This window comes from Pseudophryne corroboree, chromosome 1 (genome assembly GCF_028390025.1).
Source record: "Pseudophryne corroboree isolate aPseCor3 chromosome 1, aPseCor3.hap2, whole genome shotgun sequence".
NCBI lineage: Eukaryota > Metazoa > Chordata > Amphibia > Anura > Myobatrachidae > Pseudophryne > Pseudophryne corroboree.
Genome location: NC_086444.1, coordinates 520233693 through 520259375, shown reverse-complemented (window position 1 = coordinate 520259375; position 25683 = coordinate 520233693). Strand labels below are relative to the sequence as shown.

At 46.9% G+C, this 25683-nt stretch overlaps 1 protein-coding gene across 2 annotated transcripts in view; it reads right to left on the bottom strand.

Moving 5' to 3' along the window:
• Positions 1-24504, bottom strand: part of VLDLR (very low density lipoprotein receptor) — an 82011-nt gene extending 57507 nt beyond the window's left edge. The window contains exons 1-3 of one of the 2 annotated variants that reach the window (XM_063913952.1): positions 23958-24504; positions 4136-4255; positions 975-1097 (exon numbers count right to left, since the gene is read on the bottom strand). In XM_063913952.1, the coding sequence (XP_063770022.1) occupies positions 975-1097; positions 4136-4255; positions 23958-24039 (325 nt within the window). In that variant the 5' untranslated portion in view covers positions 24040-24504. The remainder of the gene's footprint in view (positions 1-974; positions 1098-4135; positions 4256-23957) is intronic. The other variant, XM_063913951.1, reaches the window with a different exon arrangement.
• Between the last annotated feature and the right edge of the window lie 1179 nt (positions 24505-25683).

The following is a 25683-nucleotide window of genomic DNA, read 5'->3' as shown; positions in this document are numbered from 1 at the left end:
GTTATGTACGTTTTACTGTGGCAGTCTATTCTGATTTCGGCTGCTGGCTTTGTCTATCGACAGGCATGTGGTAGAGTCATAACGCAAACAACTTACATGGCCCTAATACATAGTCAGTCTCTCCTTAATATCTATGATTCTTCATATAGACCAACACTGAAAAGTGGGTAAGTCATCTAAACATGTATTTTTGAATTATGCAACCTCTGTATGGAGTAAAACATTACTGTGAGGCAGCAATTATACAAGCATATCAGCAGTAGGGCTAAACAGAGAATGGTTTTAGGTTTGCACTCCTGTTGCTTCTAGAAGCATGGCCACCATTTGGGTCTTCTGGATGTTTCCGACACAAATATTTCTGGATTCCATCCTGTGGCATGGGTGAGGTTTTTACAGTGAATTCAGAATGCATACAGAGCCAACATGAACGAGGCCTTAACATGATTCATACACTATGATCCAGTACATTCTCTACGAGTGTACTCATAAGTTGCCAACTTACAACTGCAGAGACCAATTTTGCAGCAATGCACCTCTATTTCACAGAGCACTCCAGATTCAGTTTGCCATCTTTCTTCTAACTTACTGTGGATACAGCGTCCATGATGCATTCCAATTTAAGTTTGAATATTGACTGACCCTATACAGAGCGTTCATTACCAGGAAGTGTCATTTGCAATCTTTGGCTTGCATTGTTACAGAGCCAGTCCAGATTCTCTAATACATTGCCCAGCATTTTTTGGGCACCTGGCATTGTCCCATGTAGAACTGCAGCAAACAATCAGTTCTTACACTGAGCTTTCACTTGACTTAGTTAAATAGAGGATTCCAATGGCTACACTAGTATCTGTACCCTACTGCAAATATGGCATATGAAAGATGACAAATTAGTGTGGAGATCTGATTAAAGTACTGTAGTATCACATTTGCTGTAAGAAATTTTGGAAACTTAGTATAGGTGTGTTCTAACTTACGGCACAACTCTGGTGTTTCATCAGATCCATCTTCACAGTCTGGGTCTCCATCACACTGCCATCGTTCTGGAACACACTGGCCATTGCTGCAAACAAAGTCTGCTTCTGCACAGGTTTTCTTTTCTGTGAAATAGAAAATTCATATGGACTATATGAAGGGGAGGGGATCTGAAAGACTCCCTAACAACCTAGCCTACAGGATAGAGCAGGAAGAATGATAACCCATTATTTTTGCCAGAAGCCCTAACAGGAGTCTAAGTGGCACTGAACTGGCAGCTGAAGCATTTAACAAGAAAAAAAAAAAAAACACAACCCCACCCACACCTTTTAGAGTCCTTGTTCTAAAAGATAGTTTGACAACACTTGCAGTTTAGATGTCAAATCATACAACTGCTTCCCCATGCTGCTGGCTCTATGCACCCCTGTTTCTAACACCACAACCATGTTTGTCCTTTGTTATGAACACTGACCGATGTGAGTCATCCATACAGCTGAAGAGACTTTAAATTGATATGCATAGAAAGTTTACAGCATTTCAGAGGACAGACTTAAAGTAAAGCAGAAGAGGCAAGCCTGTATTGGGATGGTAAATTGACGGTTGGGGAAATAATCTTTCAATCGGTTTAAAAAGGTAATCTCATGGTTTTGCCATGATATAGGGTGAGGCACTGGGAAGGGGGGTTGTAAAACAAAGTTGTGCCAACCTTTTGGTGTAAACCCATTTACCGTCTACCTTCTTCCTGACAATCCATCTATCCTCACCCAGGCTAGATGGACAGGCATGGACAACATCTATGCCCATTTAGTTAGCAGGTTTATACAAAGACTTCAGCTCAAAACCACCCAGTGTGTATGAAGTGAAAGCAGCTCACTTTTGGTGTTTTGAGACGCTTTCAGCTCAAAACTGCCAAGTGTTTATACCCAGGCGATGAGCGCTGATGCACGCCCCCACTTAGTCGGCACCCACTGTTCATCTGCTGGTATTACCAGTAGATGAATAGCGGGGTCAACGGCTTTCCATAGCATCCTCCCATGGAAAGCCATTCACCCCCGCTGACGTCACTGGGCAGGGGGGGGAAGCACTCTGTATGCACAGAGCGCTTTTCAGCCCAGCGATCATCGCTGTGCATACACGCTGGGCAAAAACACCCGTGTGTATACACCTTAATGTTGCCAACGTATCCTAAAACAAATTAGCAGACTGCTGCACTTACATGGTCTTCCAACTTTGATTAAATACGACCATCTTAAGACTAAAACAGCCTATGCACATGGACTGCCTGCAAAGGTGCTCATGAGACCTCGCTGCATCCTCCTGCATATGCCCACCCATCACTGGGAATGCCACTACCAGTGACTACCTTAGCAAATATATATTTATATATCTCTGAAAGAGCAGGGGTGGATTGGGATCAAAAACCAGCCCAAGAAATTTATGGAAGCAGCCCTGATAGGGGTGGGATTTGTTGAGGGGGTGGAGTCTGTCAGATGGGCCTGATTATATGCAGGTGTGTGCAGCAAATTTTTAGGTGCATGGCTTCATGGGGAAGGGGCATGGCCACGTAATCGTGCCAATTCATGCACCAGTTAGAACCTCCCATACACATTGCACCAGGTAGAGTACACACACGGAGCCTCGATTATCTTTACCTGCCTATCCGCAGGCATGCACTGGGGCATGACTGCCATCCATCTAGTCATACCGGCAGTGGACAGAGCCAATTCCCATTGTAAGCGTCTGGGCACACACCTGGAGATGCTCTCCCATCAAGTGAATGGGGCGCGCGTCTGTCCGGGTGGGCCTAGCCACATACGGTATCACTAATAGTTAACTGAGCAAGATCTAAGGTTGGGTACATATTTAGTGAAATCAAATTTGTTTCGTTAGATTTATTGATCCAATCCTATTGCACTGGATACACTTGATTTGTTGGAAGTCCAATGAATTATTCCAACTCTGGACTTACCTGACATAATTTGAGATACATTTTTGCCCATCTAGGCGAGTACCTAAGGTCTTCTAATCACAATTCACTTCCCTTCCTCATAATATACCCCACTAAATCCCTCTTTCACGTAGAAGTCACCTACCCCTGAAGAAGTCCTTCTTGGACAAAACGCATAAGGTTTATTAATCTTCATTCACCACCCTTCTGCTTTGATATCCACCCTAAAGCTCACACCTTTTTAAAGGTGGATCTCCCAATTGTCAACTAAGCATCTGGTGGGTGTATAATTTTGTCATGATTGTATCATTGATGTATTTCAATATATCCTTGTTATATTCTGTTGAATGTCTTTGCAGCTATTACATTTTTTTTTTTTTACTGAATCTCATTTTTGTTGGGCGACCTATTTTCTTGGTGAGAGGGTATATTTACAGGCCCCAACTGGGAAGTCTCAAAAAGCCTAAAGCATTCAAGGCGGCCTTCAAAAGAGACTTCCAAATTAAAACCAGTGTGACAGTCAGAATTAGCTGGTTGCTGCATCCAAGTTTTATCAGCAGCTGCTCCTTTGTACAGTGATGGAGGGGCGGCGGAACATGTGATGCAGGTGGTGGAGCTGTCAGTAATGTTGCCCCTCATTGGCTGGCCATCACCCCCTATGCAGGCCGCCAACCAGCCACAATCACGGCAGCATTAACTGAAGCTTCTGTGCAGAAGCTTGATGAAGCATTAGAGCAGCTGTGCATGCACAGCTGCCATTTTTTAAAAGGGGGGGGGGGGGGGGGGGGTGACGGCCAGCCAATGAGGGGATGCAAGACTGGCCAAATGGAATCCAATCCACCTTTGTTTACTATACTCCAACTACAAAACGACATTAAAGCTCCAACTAGCATAAAAAAAATAAAAAATAAAAAATCAGTATGAGATCCAGTTTGGGTCTTTATTACACTGTAGCTCAGCCTAAGCATACCTCCAGGATGTGCTTAGATGTGGCCTCCTCACCATGGCTCTTACACAGCCAATAATAGTCAGTGTTAAGCATCAGACATTTAACATTGAGCACTATTAACATTACAATCTCCTAGTTCACCTATTCAAAAAGGTCTGCGTGCCATACTGTACATGTGGATTTTAGAGGACAACTAAATGCAAACCACATAAAGCATGTAGACTTCATGGATACATTTGACTTACTACATTGACAGCAGAACTTACCACATGCATTCTCATCAGACCCATCAGCACAGTCTTCATCGCCATCACACTTCCACAATGAAGTGATGCAACGCCCATTACCACACTCAAACTGTGATTCCTCACACAATGTCTTCGTTCCTAGGAAAGAAAATATACACATTCCAATGGTCTAGTGGTACAGGCATTTACAGTTCCTGCTGCATTTACAGAGACACTGAAACATTTTTAGCTGATCATACACTAGGTCGATATTGCGTACAAATGTATGATTTAGACACATTGTATGATGCATTGTACATGTTTTGGGTATGATTACGATGTGTGGCCCTGTGGGTTGAATGTCCTATCCACAGATCATACGTGCAGCACATACTATTTGTCGTAATCGTATGCACATCACATCTTGTTTTTTGCACATAAGATGCATCGTATGATGGAACATTTGAGCGGCTCTCATGTGTGATTATTATGTGCTTTGAGAGACATATGATGGATTGTGAAAGGATAGGCCATATGGGGGGCATAAGATGGGTCTTCCGATCGCATATATCTTATGTCCAAAAAGCACAAAATCGTATGCCAGGGGCTCATGGGGGAATAGAAAGGAAATCTTATGAAGGATTGGATGCTGTCATCCTAATGTATGGCCAGCCTTAGATCCATTTTAAAAATAAGAATTTACTTACTGATAATTCTATTTCTCGTAGTCTGTAGTGGATGCTGGGAACTCCGTAAGGACCATGGGGAATAGCGGCTCCGCAGGAGACTGGGCACAAAAGTAAAGCTTTAGGACTACCTGGTGTGCACTGGCTCCTCCCCCTATGACCCTCCTCCAAGCCTCAGTTAGGATACTGTGCCCGGACGAGCGTACACAATAAGGAAGGATTTTGAATCCCGGGTAAGACTCATACCAGCCACACCAATCACACCGTACAACTCGTGATATGAAACCCAGTTAACAGCATGATAACAGAGGAGCCTCTGAAAAGATGGCTCACAACAATAACCCGATTTTTTTAACAACAACAACAACAACAACAACAACTATGTACAAGTATTGCAGACAATCCGCACTTGGGATGGGCGCCCAGCATCCACTACGGACTACGAGAAATAGAATTATCGGTCAGTAAATTCTTATTTTCTCTGACGTCCTAGTGGATGCTGGGAACTCCGTAAGGACCATGGGGATTATACCAAAGCTCCCAAACGGGCGGGAGAGTGCGGATGACTCTGCAGCACCGAATGAGAGAACTCCAGGTCCTCCTCAGCCAGGGTATCAAATTTGTAGAATTTAGCAAACGTGTTTGCCCCTGACCAAGTAGCTGCTCGGCAAAGTTGTAAAGCCGAGACCCCTCGGGCAGCCGCCCAAGATGAGCCCACCTTCCTTGTGGAATGGGCTTTTACAGATTTTGGCTGTGGCAGGCCTGCCACAGAATGTGCAAGCTGAATTGTACTACAAATCCAATGAGCAATAGTCTGCTTAGAAGCAGGAGCACCCAGCTTGTTGGGTGCATACAGGATAAACAGCGAGTCAGATTTTCTGACTCCAGCCGTCCTGGAAACATATTTTCAGGGCCCTGACTACGTCCAGCAACTTGGAGTCCTCCAAGTCCCTAGTAGCTGCAGGTACCACAATAGGCTGGTTCAAGTGAAACGCTGAAACCACCTTAGGGAGAAATTGAGGACGAGTCCTCAATTCTGCCCTGTCCGTATGAAAAATTAGGTAAGGGCTTTTATAGGATAAAGCCGCCAATTCTGAGACACGCCTGGCTGAAGCCAGGGCCAACAGCATTACCACTTTCCATGTGAGATATTTTAAGTCCACAGTGGTGAGTGGTTCAAACCAATGTGATTTTAGGAACCCCAAAAATACATTGAGATCCCAAGGTGCCACTGGAGGCACAAAAGGAGGCTGTATATGCAGTACTCCCTTGACAAACGTCTGAACTTCAGGAACTGAAGCCAGTTCTTTCTGGAAGAAAATCGACAGGGCCGAAATTTGAACCTTAATGGACCCTAATTTTAGGCCCATAGACAGTCCTGTTTGCAGGAAATGAAGGAAACAACCCAGTTGAAATTCCTCTGTAGGGGCCTTCCTGGCCTCGCACCACGCAACATATTTACGCCAAATACGGTGATAATGCTGTACGGTTACATCCTTCCTGGCTTTGATCAGGGTAGGGATGACTTCATCCGGAATGCCTTTTTCCTTCAGGATCCGGCGTTCAACCGCCATGCCGTCAAACGCAGCCGCGGTAAGTCTTGGAACAGACAGGGTCCCTGCTGGAGCAGGTCCCTTCTTAGAGGTAGAGGCCACGGGTCCTCTGTGAGCATCTCTTGAAGTTCCGGGTACCAAGTCCTTCTTGGCCAATCCGGAGCCACGAGTATAGTCCTTACTCCTCTCCTTCTTATGATTCTCAGTACCTTGGGTATGAGAGGCAGAGGAGGGAACACATACACTGACTGGTACACCCACGGTGTTACCAGAGCGTCCACAGCTATTGCCTGAGGGTCCCTTGACCTGGCGCAATACCGGTCTAGTTTTTTGTTGAGGCGGGACGCCATCATGTCCACCTTTGGTTTTTCCCAACGGTTCACAATCATGTGGAAGACTTCTGGGTGAAGTCCCCACTCTCCTGGGTGGAGGTCGTGTCTGCTGAGGAAGTCTGCTTCCCAGTTGTCCACTCCCGGAATGAACACCGCTGACAGTGCTATCACATGATTTTCCGCCCAGCGAAGAATCCTTGCAACTTCTGCCATTGCCCTCCTGCATCTTGTGCCGCCCTGTCTGTTTACGTGGGCGACTGCCGTGATGTTGTCTGACTAGATCAGCACCGGCTGACCTTGAAGCAGAGGTCTTACTAGGCTTAGAGCATTGTAGATGGCCCTTAGCTCCAGGATATTTATGTGAAGTGATGTCTCCAGGCTTGACCACAAGCCCTGGAAATTTCTTCCCTGTGTGACTGCTCCCCAGCCTCTCAGGCTGGCATCCGTGGTCACCAGGACCCAGTCCTGAATGCCGAATCTGCGGCCCTCTAGAAGATGAGCACTCTGCAACCACCACAGGAGAGACACCCTTGTCCTTGGTGACAAGATTATCCGCTGATGCATCTGAAGATGCGACCCGGACCATTTGTCTAGCAGATCCCACTGGAAGGTTCTTGCGTGGAATCTGCCAAATGGGATTGCTTCGTAAGAAGCCACCATCTTTCCCAGGACCCTTGTGCATTGATGCACTGAGACTTGGCCTGGTTTTAGGAGATTTCTGACTAGTTCGGATAACTCCCTGGCTTTCTCCTCCGGGAGAAACACCTTTTTCTGGACTGTGTCCAGGATCATCCCTAGGAATAGAAGTCGTGTCGTGGGGATCAGCTGCGATTTTGGAATATTGAGAATCCAACCGTGCAGGCGCAGCACTTTCTGAGATAGTGCTACTCAGACTTCCAACTGTTCCCTGGATCTTGCCCTTATCAGGAGATCGTCCAAGTGAGGGATAATAAGATTTTACTTACCGATAAATCTATTTCTCGTAGTCCGTAGTGGATGCTGGGACTCCGTAAGGACCATGGGGAATAGCGGCTCCGCAGGAGACGGGGCACAAGAATAAAAGCTTTAGGATCAGGTGGTGTGCACTGGCTCCTCCCCCTATGACCCTCCTCCAAGCCTCAGTTAGAATACTGTGCCCGAACGAGAAGGGTGCAGGCTAGGTGGCTCTCCTGAGCTGCTTAGAATAAAAGTTTAATTTAGGTTTTTTTATTTTCAGTGAGTCCTGCGGGCAACAGGCTCACTGCATCGTGGGACTAAGGGGAGAAGAAGCGAACTCACCTGCGTGCAGAGTGGATTGGGCTTCTTAGGCTACTTAGGCTACTGGACATTAGCTCCAGAGGGACGATCACAGGTACAGCCTGGATGGGTCACCGGAGCCGCGCCGCCGTCCCCCTTACAGAGCCAGAAGAGACGAAGAGGTCCGGTGAAATCGGCGGCAGAAGACAATCCTGTCTTCAGACTAAGGTAGCGCACAGCACCGCAGCTGTGCGCCATTGCTCTCAGCACACTTCACACTCTGGTCACTGAGGGTGCAGGGCGCTGGGGGGGGGGGGGGGGGGGGGAGCGCCCTCAGATGCAATATAAATGATACCACCTTAGGTGGCAAAAGAATACATCACATATAGCTCCTGGGCTATATGGATGTATTTTAACCCCTGCCATTTTTACACAAAAGAGCGGGAGATAAGGACGTCGTGAAGGGGCGGAGCCTATCTCCTCAGCACACAGGCGCCATTTTCCCTCACAGTTCCGCTGGAAGGACGGCTCCCTGACTCTCCCCTGCAGTCCTGCTTCAGAATCAGGGTAAAAAAAGAGAAGGGGGGGCACTATTGGCAGCAAATGACAATATAAACAGCAGCTATAAGGGAACAACACTTATATAAGGTTATCCCTGTATATATAGCGCTGGGTGTGTGCTGGCAGACTCTCCCTCTGTCTCTCCAAAGGGCTCGTGGGGTCCTGTCCTCTATCAGAGCATTCCCGGTGTGTGTGCTGTGTGTCGGTACGTGTGTGTCGACATGTATGAGGAGGAAAATGTGGAGGAGGAGCAATTGCCTGCGTTAGTGATGTCACCCCCTAGGGAGTCGACACCTGACGATGATCGTATTTAAACAATTAAGTGATAATGTCAGCACTTCGCAAAAAACTGTTGACGACATGACAGCCGGCAAATCAATTAGTGCCTGTCCAGGCGTCTCAGACACCGTCAGGGGCCCTAAAACGCCCGTTACCTCAGTGGGTCGACAGACCCAGATACTGAGTCTAGTGTCGACGGTGATGAGTCGAACGTAATGTCCAGTAGGGCCACACGTTACATGATCACGGCAATGAAGGAGGCATTGCACATTTCGGACACTACAAATACCACTAAGAAGGGTATTATGTGGGGGGTGAAAAAACTACCAATAGTTTTTCCTGAGTCAGATGAATTGAATGAGGTGTGTGATAAAGCGTGGGTTTCTCCCGACAAAAAACTGCTAATTTCTAATAAATTATTGGCACTATATCCTTTCTCATCAGAGGTTAGGACACGTTGGGAAACACCCCCTAGGGTAGATAAGGCGCTCACACGTTTATCTAAACAAGTAGCGTTACCGTCTCCTGATACGGCCACCCTCAAAGAACCAGCTGATAGAAGGCTGGAAAATATCCTAAAAAGTATATACACACATACTGGTGTTATACTGCGACCAGCAATCGCTTCAGCCTGGATGTGCAGTGCTGGAGTCGCGTGGTCGGATTCCCTGACTGAAAATATTGATACCCTGGATAGGGACAATATATTGTTAACTATAGAACATTTGAAGGATGCATTACTATATATGCGTGATGCACAGAGGGATATTTGCACCCTGGCATCAAGAGTAAGTGCTATGTCCATCTCTGCCAGAAGAACGTTATGGACGCGTCAGTGGTCAGGGGGATGCGGATTCCAAACGACATATGGAAGTATTGCCGTATAAAGGGGAGGAGTTATTTGGGGCTGGTCTTTCGGACCTGGTGGCCACGGCAACGGCTGGAAAGTCCACCTTCTTACCCCAGGTCACTTCACATCAGCAGAAAAAGACAGTCTTTTCAAACTCAGTCCTTTCGTTCCCATAAATACAAGCGAGCAAAAGGCCACTCTTTTCTGCCCCGGGGCAGAGGAAGGGGAAAAAGACTGCACCATGCAGCCGCTTCCCAGGAGCAGAAGCCTTCCCCTGCTTCTGCCAAGTCTTCAGCATGACGCTGGGGCTTTACAAGCAGACTCAGACTTGGTGGGGGCCCGTCTCAAGAATTTCAACGCGCAGTGGGCTCACTCGCAAGTGGATCCCTGGATTCTACAGGTAGTATCGCAGGGGTACAAACTGGAATTCGAGGCGTTTCCCCCTCGCCGGTTCCTGAAGTCTGCTCTGCCAAAGTCTCCCTCCGACAGGGAGGCAGTTCTGGAAGCCATTCACAAGCTGTATTCCCAGCAGGTGATAATCAAGGTACCCCTCCTACAACAGGGAAAGGGGTATTATTCCACGCTGTTTGTAATACCGAAGCCGGACGGCTCGGTGAGACCAATTTTAAATCTGAAATCCTTGAACACTTACATAAAAAGGTTCAAATTCAAGATGGAGTCACTCAGAGCGGTGATAGCGAACCTGGAAGAAGGGGACTATATGGTGTCTCTGGACATCAAAGATGCTTATCTCCACGTCCCAATCTACCCTTCTCACCAAGGGTATCTCAGGTTTGTAGTACAAGACTGTCATTATCAGTTTCAGACGCTGCCGTTTGGGTTGTCCACGGCACCTCGGGTCTTTACCAAGGTAATGGCCGAAATGATGATTCTTCTTCGAAGAAAAGGCATCTTAATTATCCCTTACTTGGACGATCTCCTGATTAGGGCAAGGTCCAAGGAACAGTTAGAAGTCGGAGTAGCACTATCTCAGGTAGTGTTACGTCAGCACGGGTGGATCCTAAATATTCCAAAATCGCAGCCGATTCCAACGACACGTCTTCTGTTCCTAGGAATGATTCTGGACACAGTCCAGAAGAAGGTGTTTCTCCCGGAGGAGAAGGCCAAGGAGTTATCCGAGCTAGTCAGGAACCTCCTAAAACCAGGCCAGGTGTCAGTGCATCAGTGCACGAGGGTCCTGGGAAAAATGGTGGCTTCTTACAAAGCAATTCCATTCGGAAGATTCCATGCAAGAACGTTTCAGTGGGATCTACTGGACAAATGGTCCGGATCGCATCTTCAGATGCATCAGCGGATAACCCTGTCACCAAGGACAAGGGTGTCCCTCCTGTGGTGGTTGCAGAGTGCTCATCTTCTAGAGGGCCGCAGATTCGGCATTCAGGATTGGATCCTGGTGACCACGGATGCAAGCCTGAGAGGCTGGGGAGCAGTCACACAGGGAAGAAACTTCCAGGGCTTGTGGTCAAGCATGGAAACATCTCTTCATATAAACATTCTGGAACTACGGGCCATTTACAATGCCTTAAGTCAAGCGAAACCCCTGCTTCAGGGTCAGGCGGTATTGATCCAATCGGACAACATCACGTCAGTCGCCCACGTAAACAGACAGGGCGGCACGAGAAGCAGGAGGGCAATGGCAGAAGCTGCAAGGATTCTTCGCTGGGCGGAAAATCATGTGATAGCACTGTCACCAGTGTTCATTCCGGGAGTGGACAACTGGGAAGCAGACTTCCTCAGCAGACACGACCTTCACCCGGGGGAGTGGGGACTTCATCCAGAAGTCTTCCACATGATCGTGAACCGTTGGGAAAAACCAAAGGTGGACATGATGGCGTCCCGTCTAAACAAAAAACTAGACAGATATTGCGCCAGGTCAAGGGACCCTCAGGCAATAGCGGTGGACGCTCTGGTAACACCGTGGGTGTACCAGTCAGTGTATGTGTTCCCTCCTCTGCCTCTCATACCAAAAGTACTGAGAATCATAAGAAGGAGAGGAGTAAGAACTATACTCGTGGTTCCGGATTGGCCGAGAAGGACTTGGTATCCGGAACTTCAGGAGATGCTCACGGACGAACCATGGCCTCTACCTCTAAGAAAGGACCTGCTCCAGCAGGGGCCTTGTCTGTTCCAAGACTTACCGCGGCTGCGTTTGACGGCATGGCGGTTGAACGCCGGATCCTGAAGGAAAAAGGCATTCCAGATGAAGTCATCCCTACCCTGGTCAAGGCCAGGAAGGATGTAACCGCAAAACATTATCACCGCATTTGGCGAAAATATGTTGCGTGGTGTGAGGCCAGGAAGGCCCCTACAGAGGAATTTCAACTGGGTCGTTTCCTCCATTTCCTGCAAACAGGACTGTCTATGGGCCTAAAATTAGGGTCCATTAAGGTTCAAATTTCGGCCCTGTCGATTTTCTTCCAAAAAGAACTGGCTTCAGTACCTGAAGTTCAGACATTTGTAAAAGGGGTACTGCATATACAGCCTCCTTTTGTGCCCCCAGTGGCACCTTGGGATCTCAATGCTGTGTTGAGTTTCCTAAAGTCACATTGGTTTGAACCACTCACCACTGTGGACTTAAAATATCTCACATGGAAGGTGACGATGCTGTTAGCCCTGGCTTCAGCCAGGCGTGTGTCAGAATTGGCGGCTTTATCATATAAAAGCCCTTACTTAATATTTCATTCTGACAGGGCAGAATTGAGGACTCGTCCTCAATTTCTACCTAAGGTGGTTTCTGCATTTCACATGAACCAACTTATTGTGGTACCTGCGGCTACTAAGGACTTGGAGGACTCCAAGTTGCTTGACGTGGTCAGGGCCCTGAAAATATATGTTTCCAGGACGGCTGGAGTCAGAAAATCTGACTTGCTGTTTATCCTGTATGCACCCAACAAATTGGGTGCTCCTGCTTCTAAGCAGACGATTGCTCATTGGATTTGTAGTACAATTCAGCTTACACATTCAGTGGCAGGCCTGCCACAGCCAAAATCGGTAAAAACCCATTCCACAAGGAAAGTGGGTTCATCTTGGGCGGCTGCCCGAGGGGTCTCGGCTTTACAACTTTGCCGAGCAGCTACTTGGTCAGGGGCAAACACGTTTGCTAAATTCTACAAATTTGATACCCTGGCTGAGGAGGACCTGGAGTTCTCTCATTCGGTGCTGCAGAGTCATCCGCACTCTCCCGCCCGTTTGGGAGCTTTGGTATAATCCCCATGGTCCTTACGGAGTCCCAGCATCCACTAGGACGTCAGAGAAAATAAGATTTTACTTACCGATAAATCTATTTCTCGTAGTCCGTAGTGGATGCTGGGCGCCCATCCCAAGTGCGGATTGTCTGCAATACTTGTATATAGTTATTGTTACAAAAATTCGGGTTATTATTGTTGGGAGCCATCTTTTCAGAGGCTCTTTTTCGTTCTATCATACTGTTCACTGGGTTCAGATCACGAGTTGTACGGTGTGATTGGTGTGGCTGGTATGAGTCTTACCCGGGATTCAATATCCTTCCTTATTATGTACGCTCGTCCGGGCACAGTATTCTAACTGAGGCTTGGAGGAGGGTCATAGGGGGAGGAGCCAGTGCACACCACCTGATCCTAAAGCTTTTATTCTTGTGCCCTGTCTCCTGCGGAGCCGCTATTCCCGTGCTACTCCGACTTCCAACTGTTCCCTGGATCTTGCCCTTATCAGGAGATCGTCCAAGTGAGGGATAACTAAAACTCCCTTCCTTCGAAGGAGTATCATCATTTCGGCCATTACCTTGGTAAAGACCCGGGGTGCCGTGGACAATCCAAACGGCAGCGTCTGAAACCGATAGTGACAGTTCTGTACCACAAACCTGAGGTACCCTTGGTGAGAAGGGTAAATTGGGACATGTAGGTAAGCATCTTTGATGTCCAGAGACACCATATAGTCCCCTTCTTCCAGGTTCGCAATCACTGCTCTGAGTGACTCCATCTTGAATTTGAACCTTTGTATGTTAGTGTTCAAGGATTTTAGGTTAAAAATTGGTCTCACCGAGCCGTCCGGCTTCGGTACCACAAATAGTGTGGAATAGTACCCCTTTCCCTGTTGTAGAAGGGGTACCTTGATTATCACCTGCTGGGAATATAGCTTGTGAATGGCTTCCAATACCGCCTCCCTGTCTGAGGGAGACGTCGGTAAAGCAGACTTTAGAAAACGGCGAGGGGGAGACGTCTCGAATTCCAATTTGTACCCCTGAGATACCACCTGAAGGATCCAGGGGTCCACTTGCGAGTGGGCCCACTGCGCACTGAACTTCTTGAGACGGGCCCCCACCGTGCCTGAGTCCGCTTGTAAAGCCCCAGCGTCATGCTGAGGACTTTGCGGAGGCGGGAGAGGGCTTTTGTTCCTGGGAACTGGCTGTTTGTTGCAGCCTTTCCTCTCCCTCTGCCACGGGGCAGAAATGAGGCGCCTTTTGCCCGCTTGCCCTTATGGGGCCGAAAGGACTGCGCCTGATAATACGGCGTCTTCTTAGGTTGAGAAGCTGCCTGGGGTAAAAATGTGGATTTTCCAGCAGTTGCCGTGGCTACCAGGTCTGATCGACCTACCCCAAATAACTCCTCCCCCTTATAAGGCAATACTTCCATGTGCCTTTTAGAATCCGCATCACCTGACCACTGCCGCGTCCATAAACCTCTTCTTGCAGAAATGGACAGCGCGCTAACTCTTGATGCCAGTCGGCAAATATCCCTCTGTGCATCACGCATATATAGAAATGCATCCTTCAAATGCTCTATAGTCAGTAATATACTGTCCCTATCTAGGGTATCAATATTTTCAGTCAGGGAATCCGACCACGCCAGGCCCGCACTGCACATCCAGGCTGAGGCGATTGCTGGTCGCAGTATAACACCCGTGTGGGTGTATATACATTTTAGGATATTCTCCAGCTTTCTATCGGCAGGTTCCTTTAGGGCGGCCGTATCAGGAGAGGGTAGTGCTACCTGTTTAGACAAGCGTGTGAGCGCTTTATCCACCCTAGGGGGTGTTTCCCAACGTGCCCTATCCTCTGGCGGGAAAGGGTACGATGCCAATAACCTTTTAGGAATTATCAGTTTTTTATCGGGGGAAACCCACGCCTCATCACACACTTCATTTAATTCCTCGGATACCGGAAAAACTACAGGCAGTTTCTCACCAAACATAATACCCTTTTTAGTGGTACTTGTATTATCAGAGATATGCAATACATTTTTCATTGCTTCAATCATGTAACGTGTGGCCCTAGTGGAAGTCACGTTTGTCTCATCATCAACACTGGAGTCAGTATCCGTGTCTGTGTCTGCCATTTGAGGTAACGGGCGTTTTAAAGCCCCTGATGGCGTTTGAGACCCCTGGACAGGCACAAGCTGAGTAGCCGGCTGTCTCATGTCGTCAACTGTCTGTCGTAAAGAGCTGACACTGTCACGCAATTCCTTCCATAAGCTCATCCACTCAGGTGACAACTCTATAATAGGCAATTGCTCCGCCTCCATCTCATTTTCCTCCTCAAACATGTCGACACAATCGTACCGACACCACACACACAGGGAATGCTCTGATAGAGGACAGGACCCCACTAGCCCTTTGGGGAGATAGAGGGAGAGTATGCCAGCACACACCAGAGCGCTATAGATATATAGATATATAGACAGGAATACCACTATAAAATGTGCTTTTCCCTTTATAGCTGCTGTTAGTATTAAAACTGCGCCAAATTAGTGCCCCCCTCTCTTTTTTACCCTTTTCTGTAGTGCAGGACTGCAGGGGAGAGTCAGGGAGACGTCCTTCCAGCAGAGCTGTGATGGAAAATGGCGCCTGTGTGCTGAGGAAATAGGCTCCGCCCCCTTCTCGGCGGCCTTTTCTCCCGCTTTTTGGTGAGTTCTGGCAGGGGTTAAAATACATCCATATAGCCCTGGGGGTTATATGTGGTGTATTTATGCCAGCCAAGGTGTTTACATTGCTGCTCAGGGCGCCCCCCCCCCTCAGTGACCGAAGTGTGAAGTGTGCCTGAGTAACAACGGCGCACAGCTGCAGTGCTGTGCGCTACCTTGTTGAAGACTGAAGTCTTCTGCCGCCGATTTTTCCGGACCTCTTCTTGCTTCTGGATCTGTAAGGGGGCCGGCGGCGCGGCTCTGGGACCGAGCTCCGAGGCTGGGCCTGTGTTCGGTCCCTCTGGAGCTAATGGTGTCCAGTAGCCTAAGAAGCCCAAGCTGGCTGCAAGCAGGCAGGTTCGCTTCTTCTCCCCTTAGTCCCTCGATGCAGTGAGCCTGTTGCCAGCAGGTCTCACAAAATAAAAAACCTAAAACTAAACTTTCACTAAGAAGCTCAGGAGAGCCCCTAGTGTGCACCCTTCTCGGCCGGGCACAAAAATCTAACTGAGGCTTGGAGGAGGGTCATAGGGGGAGGAGCCAGTGCACACCAGGTAGTCCTAAAGCTTTACTTGTGCCCAGTCTCCTGCGGAGCCGCTATTCCCCATGGTCCTTACGGAGTTCCCAGCATCCACTAGGACGTCAGAGAAATCCACATTTAAATCCAATATTTAAGCTGTGTCTAGGCAATCAAGTAGCATTGCCCTGGATAAACTGCTCTCGAGTGATTTAATGCATAAAGCAGAGGTTCCCAAACAGTGTGCCGTGGCTCCCTGGGGTGCCTCAGGACACTTGCAAGGGTGCCTCGGGTTGGTGGTGAAGGACCAATTCAAATTATTCATGACAAACATAATAGGCAAAACCAGTGCTGGTGGCTGCCAGTCATAAAATACATGTGGCCAAACAGAAGCAAATCTTGTCCCTCACCACACAACTGACCAAGGATGACAAATCTACTTAATGTAATATTTTTCTAAATTTCTCATTAAGAAATTTTTGGCCTAGGGGTGCCGTGAAAAAAAATTGATATTCTAGGGTGCTGCGATTCAAAAAAAGTTTGGAAACCACTGGCATAAAGCAAACACCAGACAGTCTGTAAGCAGGAAATACTAATTTAGCTGAATGTTAGTTTGATACTGTTTCTATTAAATTTACACCTAAGGACTTAACTGCTACTGGGCCATAAACTATTTCCAAGAATTTTAGCACATGGCAACAGAAGATAAGTGGTGAAAATCAGGTCACTCTTCCCCTATTGCCGGTTCATAAAAAGCATCTAAAAAAAATTAACAAACATTTGTTACTTATCAGTGACTCATTTCAGCTATTTGGAAGGTCAACAATATATAGTGTAACACAGCACCATGGGTCAGGTCCATTGGATATCATGTGTGGCTCTGGAGGAGAAAGACAGTTACAGGTTCACCTAGCACAGCTGAAGCTTTGGAAGTTCACCTGACTCCCACCCATGTTTGGGCATCTTACCCCATTTTAATGTCAGCCTCTACCACCTCCCTCTAGATAGAGTATTATTTAATTATAAGTACACAGTTACTTCTATTCAGTGGTAGCATACACAAGTATTACTTGACGGACAGGAGCACAAACTACATTGAGAAACTAGGATTAGCCCTTGCCACCAGTTAATCCATACACAAGAACAATGCAGGCCTCTACACCACAGTATGTAGTTCTCCCAGATGACTGGCAGATATTGTTGCCAGACAAATTCAGTGCAAGCCACATCAGTAACCTATTGTTAAGGCTTATTTATTGAAAGAATCACAGAAGTCAAGAAGAGAACCATAGAGTGCCATCACCTGATCTTAAAGGTTAAGAAATAAGACTAGCTGAGGAAAATCAGGGTCAAGTCATTTTACACCAGTAAAGGAATCCAAAATTTTTAGTATATGGAAGAATTTAGCTTCAGTTAAACTCAATTACTTCTAAACAGACTTCCACCACATCTGGTTACCGCAAGCAGAGATGGAAGAAAGCTAGTGAACATAGATGAGTGAAGTGGTCTTTGCTGAAAGCAATACAAACACTGCTGTCAAGTTCTCCTCTACCCACCACATAATGTATACTTCCTTCCACCATGGTCCTGCTCCTTGTACCAACTTGGTGTTTAATAAAGCTACCACTCTGCTCTCAGAAAATATGCACAACCATTTGTCTTAAACCACAGGTTCTCAAACTCAGTCCTCAGGACCCCACACAGTGCATGTTTTGCAGGTCTCCTCACAAAATCACAAGTGAAATAATTAGCTCCACCTGTGGACCTTTTAAAATGTGTCAGTGAGTAATTAATACACCTGTGCACTTGCTGGGTGACCTGCAAAACATGCACTGTGTGGGGTCCTGAGGACCAAGTTTGAGAACCACTGCCTTAAACGATTAAAAAAAAAAAAAAGTAACCTGCAGTGATCACAGATAGTTAAGGGGGGTACTCAGATCCATGCTTAAAATCTAAGCAATCTCACTAGATTAAAATCTAAGCAATCACAGATCACTCGTGTGTACCCCCCTCAGCGATAGCTATGCACAGCCCTGCACATCACTAGTGCTAGATTGGCCTCCAGGCCAAATCTAGCATGTCGCTCATTTCACCTGCTGGGTGAAATGAGTGGCTCCCCGTCCTTCCCCGCATCGCTCAGCACACATCTCTCCCGTGTATATGGCTCTTTACACTTAAAAAAATAAAATAAAAGCCAATCTCTAATTCAGCTGCTGATAACAATCTGTGGTGTAACACCCCTTTGGATTAACTGCAGCTTCAATTGGAGTTCACTGCACCTCCACAAAGGAATAGAATACAAAAATGTAATGAAGCACTGTCCATACAAAGCATCATTTTTATTTATTTCAAAAACAGATATCAGAGTTAAGAATGGCACTTCTCCCACTGCTGCTATTTAAATGCTGGAGATGGGGGCATGTCTGCTTTTCCCCACAGTTTCTATTAGAGGGAACTGATGGAGACAAATTGACACCAATGTAAAGCACAGGAAAGGCGATATTGATGACCAACAGAAGCCAGTTGATAGTACAGGAGAATGTCAGCTATAGGACTACTGGGCAGTGAAGGAAGGGGGTAATATGCTCTGATCTGATGAACAGACGCTGGGATACCCAGGTAGCATGTCTTGCCTAGTCATTCCTGGCTTGTGGGTCACATGTATGGAAGAAGTTTCTAATGGCTAGGCCACACCTGTGTATGGCGATACAGGGGCACATGTACCGAGCCTTGAAAGGAGAGAAGTCAGCTTCTATCACTTTTTTTTTTTAAACATAGCACCTGCTGTGGTGCCTCATTCTGACAGCATCTTTGGCCTCCATAGCTTACAATGGAGGAGACAAGCTGTCAGATTTACCAAGCTGTGGAATGGTGTTGTGCCTATGGGCTACAATTCACAAAGTCTCTCCAGATTCCGCCCCAGCAATGGCGGCCATGCATGCATAGTAATCCTGACGCAGGTGTGAATCTCTCAGATTAAGCCTTGATAAATCTGGGCATCAAAGAGTGATAAATGGCACAGTGATAAAGTACCAGCCAATCAGCTCCTGTCATTTTTCAAACACAGCCTGTGGCATAGCAGTTAGGAGCCCATTGGCTGGTGCTTTATCACCATGCTATTTATCACTCTCCAAGGCTTGATAAATATGAGCCTGTATCTGTAATTTGTCAGACACATTGTTATCCTAGTTTGAATTTAAGCATGGATAACAGTTACTAACATTCAAATGGCTGTACAAGACATTCAATTCTGTTTATACAAAATTGTGAGACCTGAAAGAACTATATTACCATCTTCTTTGCCTTTGATTTCCGCTTTGAGACTTATTTGTAACATTTTTTCACTAAAAAAAAAAAAAAAAAAAAAAACCACCTTTTTTTGTTTTACAGGGCCTTAGTTTTACACATTGACCTCTCTGTGGTATTAAAGTAATGGAGGGCCAGACAACCTGCAGAATCCATAATGGTTTCTACTGATTGCAGAAGGCTGGCTCACCCATACAGTACATCTGTCTTCTGTCCTATTTTCTTTGGATTTGTTATGGTGGAAAGAATCATGCCTTAGTTTTGTAGGCTTTGTAGAGTATCATGAAAGCCTCAAGTTAGCCTACATGTTTTATATGCAAGGTACCTATACCAGTAATTGTTATAATCCATGACCTATACTGTATATTGCAAGACTATTTACATCTCATACATAATCTCCGTATTTGACTTTAAAGCTGCAGACAACTAGTATTCTTATAGCCTACCTGCCTATTCATAGCCCAGTTACCCTATAAAGCCTTGCACAGAAGACATTTTGTTATCCATTGGGTTTGAATGAGATCAGTATAATTTATAGTTAGAGAAACTCATTTGGACAGGGACTGCAGAAACAAAAAAACAAAAAAAGTTAAACACCAACTGGAAATGCAGGACAGTTATGTGCAGGTGGAAGTCACACAACATGGTTGTGGGCCCCACACCAGCAACAGTTATACATTAAGCATCTGTAGTGCTCAGTGTTATAGCCCTATATAACGGTCATGAGAAGACAGTCACTTTCTAGGCCATCTACAAGGCAAGAGATTAATGACAGTGACTGATCCCTGTGGTACATCGCTAATACTGTAGCCATAGCCCAGTCTGAATATACTGCATTTCTAGCTACCCTTGTCGTCTATCCTTCAATTAGGTCACTACAAGTTCTCTTCTTACTCCTCTCTCCTAGAACCAATACTCTAGAGAGCTTCCCCCATAACTATAACTAGTTCTGCCACCAGATTGATCTGCGATCCTTCCAGTGCTTGTTTACATTGCCATGAGTTATTACAGCACTACTAAAACACTATTGTTCCATTAGTAGTGCTGCATGCAACTGTATATGCAGTACATAAGCCATAAAAAAAAAAAAAAAAAAAAAAAAAAAAAAAAGTGCAGCTGTATGGTCTGGAAGCCATTTACATGCAGTCCTAAAGATACTGTAGTTCAGTTTGTAGACCTGATAAGAGTTCTGCAAAATACAAATCTTCTCTAGGACCAGAGTAAATGCTAGTAAAACAGTTTATCCTGCCACAAAGGTATACTCCCAGAGAACAATGGTCATTGTGCTAGCTGTACAGGGAACTTCTATAGTGAAGATGATTTCAGCTTACTACAGTTTTATAGCAGAGTTAAAGAAAAGTAACCCTCATAGCTCAGGCAAGTTCTTTCCTTAAAGATGTCTAGAATGTGGATTATATCATGGTCTAGCACAAAGTTGTGTTAGCTTTTCCATATTAACATACCCTCCAACTGTACCTTTTTTGGCAGGTACAGTACCTTTTTTTATGGTCACCAATTTTTGGCTCTCCAAACTTCCACTGAAAGTACAGGAAAAGGGGTGTGACCACACCCCCTTTCCTTATTTGTACCGATTTGTGTGTGTCAAATGTTGGAGGGCATGTATTGACATCCTATAAAGCAGTTGTGTACCCATAAAACATGTTTCCAAACTACCAATCCATCACTTCAAGCCATAATTTAGTAAAGCACAGTTTACCACTGCAGTGTCAGACCCTTGTAAGGCACAAAGGGGGACCAGTGATAAAAGTAGAGAGACAGTGGAGAAGTTGCCCATGGCAACCAATCAGTTGCTCTGTATACTTTTAAAGCAGGGGTGGGGAACCTTTTTTCTACCGAGGGCCATTTGGATATTTATAAAATTCTTCGGGGGCCATACAAAAATTCTCAACTTAAAAAATTACCCTGCCCCCCCCAGTAGGTCTGCCCCTTAGAGGCACTGTGTGTGCGCGCCGAAGGCGCACGTGCCCAAAAAAAATGGGTGTGGCCAGTTAAAATGGGACGTGATACACATGCCCCCAATAGTGCAGTGCCAGATCCACAATTGACCCACAGTGCCAGGTATACAGATGCCCCCCACAGTGCCAGGTATACAGATGCCCGCCCGCCCCCGTGCTGCTTACCGCTGCTTCTTTCGTCGGGACACGGAGGAGAGCGCGGCTATGCTGGGCGGCGGCGTGTAGGACTTGAAACCAGCCGCCGGTTCGAGAGCCAATCAGAGCTCGCGTACCGGCAGCTGCGGCTCCTGATTGGCTGCCGGTCCGCGAGCTCGGATTGGCTCACGAACCAGCGGCTGGTTTCAAGTTCTACACGCTGACGCTCCCACCTGACAGGACATGGACTCGGGAGGAGAGTGAGTCTAACAGCTGAGACACGCTGCCGCCGGACTGAGCGGCGGCGTGTCTCACAGAGAAGCGGGTGGGCGGGAGCAAACGGCTGGGCTGGAGGTTCCCCACCCCCGTTTTAAAGTATGCAAATTAGAAATGTTAAATCAATGCTGATTGGTTGTCTTGGGCAACTTCTCCACTTTTGTCACTGCTTAGTAAATGTCCCCCAAAGTTTAATTTTACCATACTGAAGCCAAGTTGCCAGAGCACTAGAGCCCAATGCCCAGAGTAGTGTGCACATGCAGGTCTGAGCACCTCCAGAACCTGAGTGCTAGCAGAGCAGTTCTTTGCTGCTCAGGCATATATTCTATTAGGTTTGTGTATGTTTAAGCGAGGTTTTTGTTGAAAGGCTGACCTACAGTAATAGTGAAAGCATTGGTTATACAGAGGAAGTTACAGAACACATGTGCAAGTGGGACCAAGAGGGGAATTTAAAGGTTGGAGAGAGAGTACTGACCAGCTTTGTCATTTTATAGGCTGTGCTTTCACAGGTTAGTTGTGCGTTATTTTTAATCCACATTTAAAATACCGAACCCCCACCACTATATGTGCAAGCCAGGCAAATACTACCGTTCTGCATCTCCATCTAGCTGCCTGTTTGAATGATTGCAATTGTGGCTGGCTGGCAACCCCCCCCCCCCAAAAATTAAATGCAGCAGTGGAGACAGACATAGGGAAGCCAGAATTTTTGCAACAGAGGTGGTAAGCCATAGATTAATGGTTAACTGACCACCGGAAAATGTCCCCCTTTATCAAGCAGGATGTGTGAACACCATGCCAATACTCATGCAAAAGGAAAACTTTAAACAAACACACTTAACATACAACCCAGTTAAAGCAATATTAATCATTGCCAGTAACCTAGGCATTTGCTGACATATTGAAGACTACTCTTAATACAGACTTCTGTTTTTGTTAAGTACAACTAAGCAGACAACAGAACACATGGCTGCAAGTTGGTGGTATGAAGACGGTCAGTGTCTAGGGTTAAGTTAAGGAATCACAAACCAAAATGCCTGCAAACAAGAATCACTGGTACAACCAATTAAGCCAGAATCCATGATGAATGCCTGCAATGTTATTCAAGGCTCACCAATCACAGTGCTCTGGATGTTAGCACCATGTGACCACAACAAACAGTTTGTCAGCTAGAAGATACATACAGCCCCTACACATTACATTCATATAGCCTTATTGTCATCTACTATAGAACAAGTGATAAGCCTTTACTATAGAAAGCTACTGTAACAGCATTACACTGATAGAGGAACACTTCATTCAGCAGGTAAACTTACAGCCGTTTCCCTGACTAAGGTTCTTGATAAGACTACATAGGCCTATACCATTTCCATATAGACTATTAGCTGGCTTCACCATTGCAGTGCCAACTGTTAATGTTATAAAGGAAAGCCAGCTCAGACCACAGCTACATTACATAGGTTCTACAGATCACTTACAGAGGTCAAGAGAAATGACTTTCACCAAACAAAAAACACAAGAGGCTGTCACTCACATGCAGTGCAGGGGAAGATATCCAGCAGAGGACATGGCCAAGCTACATACTGGGAGAGAAAGAGAGCAGCCACTTACAGCTCTGTGTAACCAAACAAATCAAAGTGCCGCCAGGTAATACTGTCATTTTATTGCATGTGCTGGTGACAAAGGAAGTCTAGCTCTAAGCAATAGGAATAAAGCAGACAGCAATGGAGAACAGGTCTCCTTCTCTGCCCTTTAAAACACTTCATTAACCCCTGACTGGGAACAGGCATGTAACAGTGTATATACACACAAAGCTTTATCATGTTGTGCTTTATTTGCCTGCCCACCCAAGGCTGCAGTGTGTGGGCCTAATAAATTATATAATGAATGAGTTTGACAAGCCTATAAAGTAACAATCAGCGTAACATAACGTGATAGTGTTAAGAAGCCTACTATAGTACCTGTAGTAGTGTACACAGGAAACCATGATATGAACCCACTGAGAAGCAGCCCGGCCAGTGATGAGCGATACAATAACCAGCATGACATGTGACTAGTCACAGGGATCAATTGGCTGATACCATTCATTTGCCAGAAGATACATTGTCCAAATCAAGTTACCAGGGACCCAGTGACCCCCAACTACTTCCATGAACCTCCTCTCTCTGCAGCAGCAGCGGGCAGGAATTAATGGCAATCACACGGCAGCCCTACACAGCAGCAGCGGCATTGCTGAGAGGAGGCTATGTCTGAGCACACTCACCATGAACCCAGCTGAGCTCCGGGTGCAGACAGCAAGTAACCAGCAACAGCAGTAGCACAGACCCCCGACAGTGCCTGCTCATCTCGCTGCGTCCTGCAGCAGCCCCCCGGAGAGCCAGCTGGAAGGGGAGGACACCCAGGGAAACACCACCCTCTATGTAATGCCGGAGATCAGGTTGCTTCCAGCCCCCGCTGCAGATGGCACCTCTAGCTCCCACGGTGGGGGAAAGACTCGGCAGTGCAGGCCGCTGTGTGGCTGCTGACCCCCGGGTTGCTCCCTGGCAGGGGGAGTGTGGAGCGAGAGAGGAGACGTGCAGTTACAAGCGACTCCACACAGACGCTCCGCTTATAATAGCGGCGGCAGCTGGATGTGCAGCAGGCGCTGGGAAGATGAGGCGCTGGATCGGCAGGCGGCGCCCCCGAGCACACACGCTCCCCAGCAGCACTCGTCTCTGTGATCCGGCGCGGTGGCCGCGGATTGCATGATCCGGGAAAACGTGCAGCCCGCACTGTCGCCGGTGCTGGGAATGAGTGGTGGTGCTGGTGTGGTGGGGCTACTGAGTGTGTCACCTGATGCTGGGAGGAGGGCAGGTAATGACAGGCGAGCACATGGCTGCAGGGTGGGCCGGCCCTGTGCACTGTGCACACTGCTGTGGTAGCCAGACAGACAGGGCAGGTTACCTGCACTCACTGCTATACTGCTACAGCTCACTCATTAAGATGTGTCAGTGTGCGGCGCTCTCCTCCTGACTGGCCCAAAATGTAATAAAAGGAATGATTAAGTCTCTCCATTCATACACATAGCGAGCCATTTATCAAACCTTGAGAGATAACTTACCAGCCAATCAGCTTCTAACTGCCATGCTACTGGCTGTGTTTTAAAAATGACAGATACGAGCTGATTGGCTGGTACTTTGAGACATATTTATCAACGCTTGGAGAGAGATAAAATGGGAGATGTACTAAGCCTTGAAAAGTGATAAAGTGGAGAGTGATAAAGTACCAATCAGATCCTGTAATTTTTCAAACAGCCTGTAACATGACAGGAGCTGATTGCCTGGTACTTTATCACTCTCCACTTTATTTCTTTTGAAGGCTTACTTACTCTCTCCAAGCTTGGATAGATCCCACCTATAGTGACAGGAAGCTGTTCAGCCTTAAGGTGCATACACGCTTAGTGATAATGTAAACAATATTGCTCATTTTTCCACTCCTGAGCGATATCGTTTACTATATCGCCCAGTGTGTATGCAGCTGATGACGGCTGATGCACGGCCCCACAGGTCCAGTGGCGGAACTAGCGAGCGGTGGGCCCAGGTGTGACAAAATGCTTTGCCCCCCCCCCACCATCCCATCCAAGTCCACCCCCTCACCCCTGGAGAGGATCTGGTGAGGGGGACCTGCTCAGGGCCAGAGAAATGGATACCTAGCAACAGTGCCGTAACTAGACATTTTAGCACTGTGTGCAAGAAACGGCATCGGAGCCCCACCCCTGCATGCAAAACAGGGGCAGTGCGCGCCGTACGCGCACGCAAAAATACATAGTGGCGTGGCTTCGTGGGGAAGGGGTGTGGCCACAAAATAATACCAATTCATAAAACGGTGCACAGTAGTCTCCATTATTCAAATTACACCGCACAGTAGCACCACTACACCAGGTAGAGACCCTTTTACACCTTACGGCGGACAGATTCCTCTTTTTACACATTATGGCAGACAACGTCCCC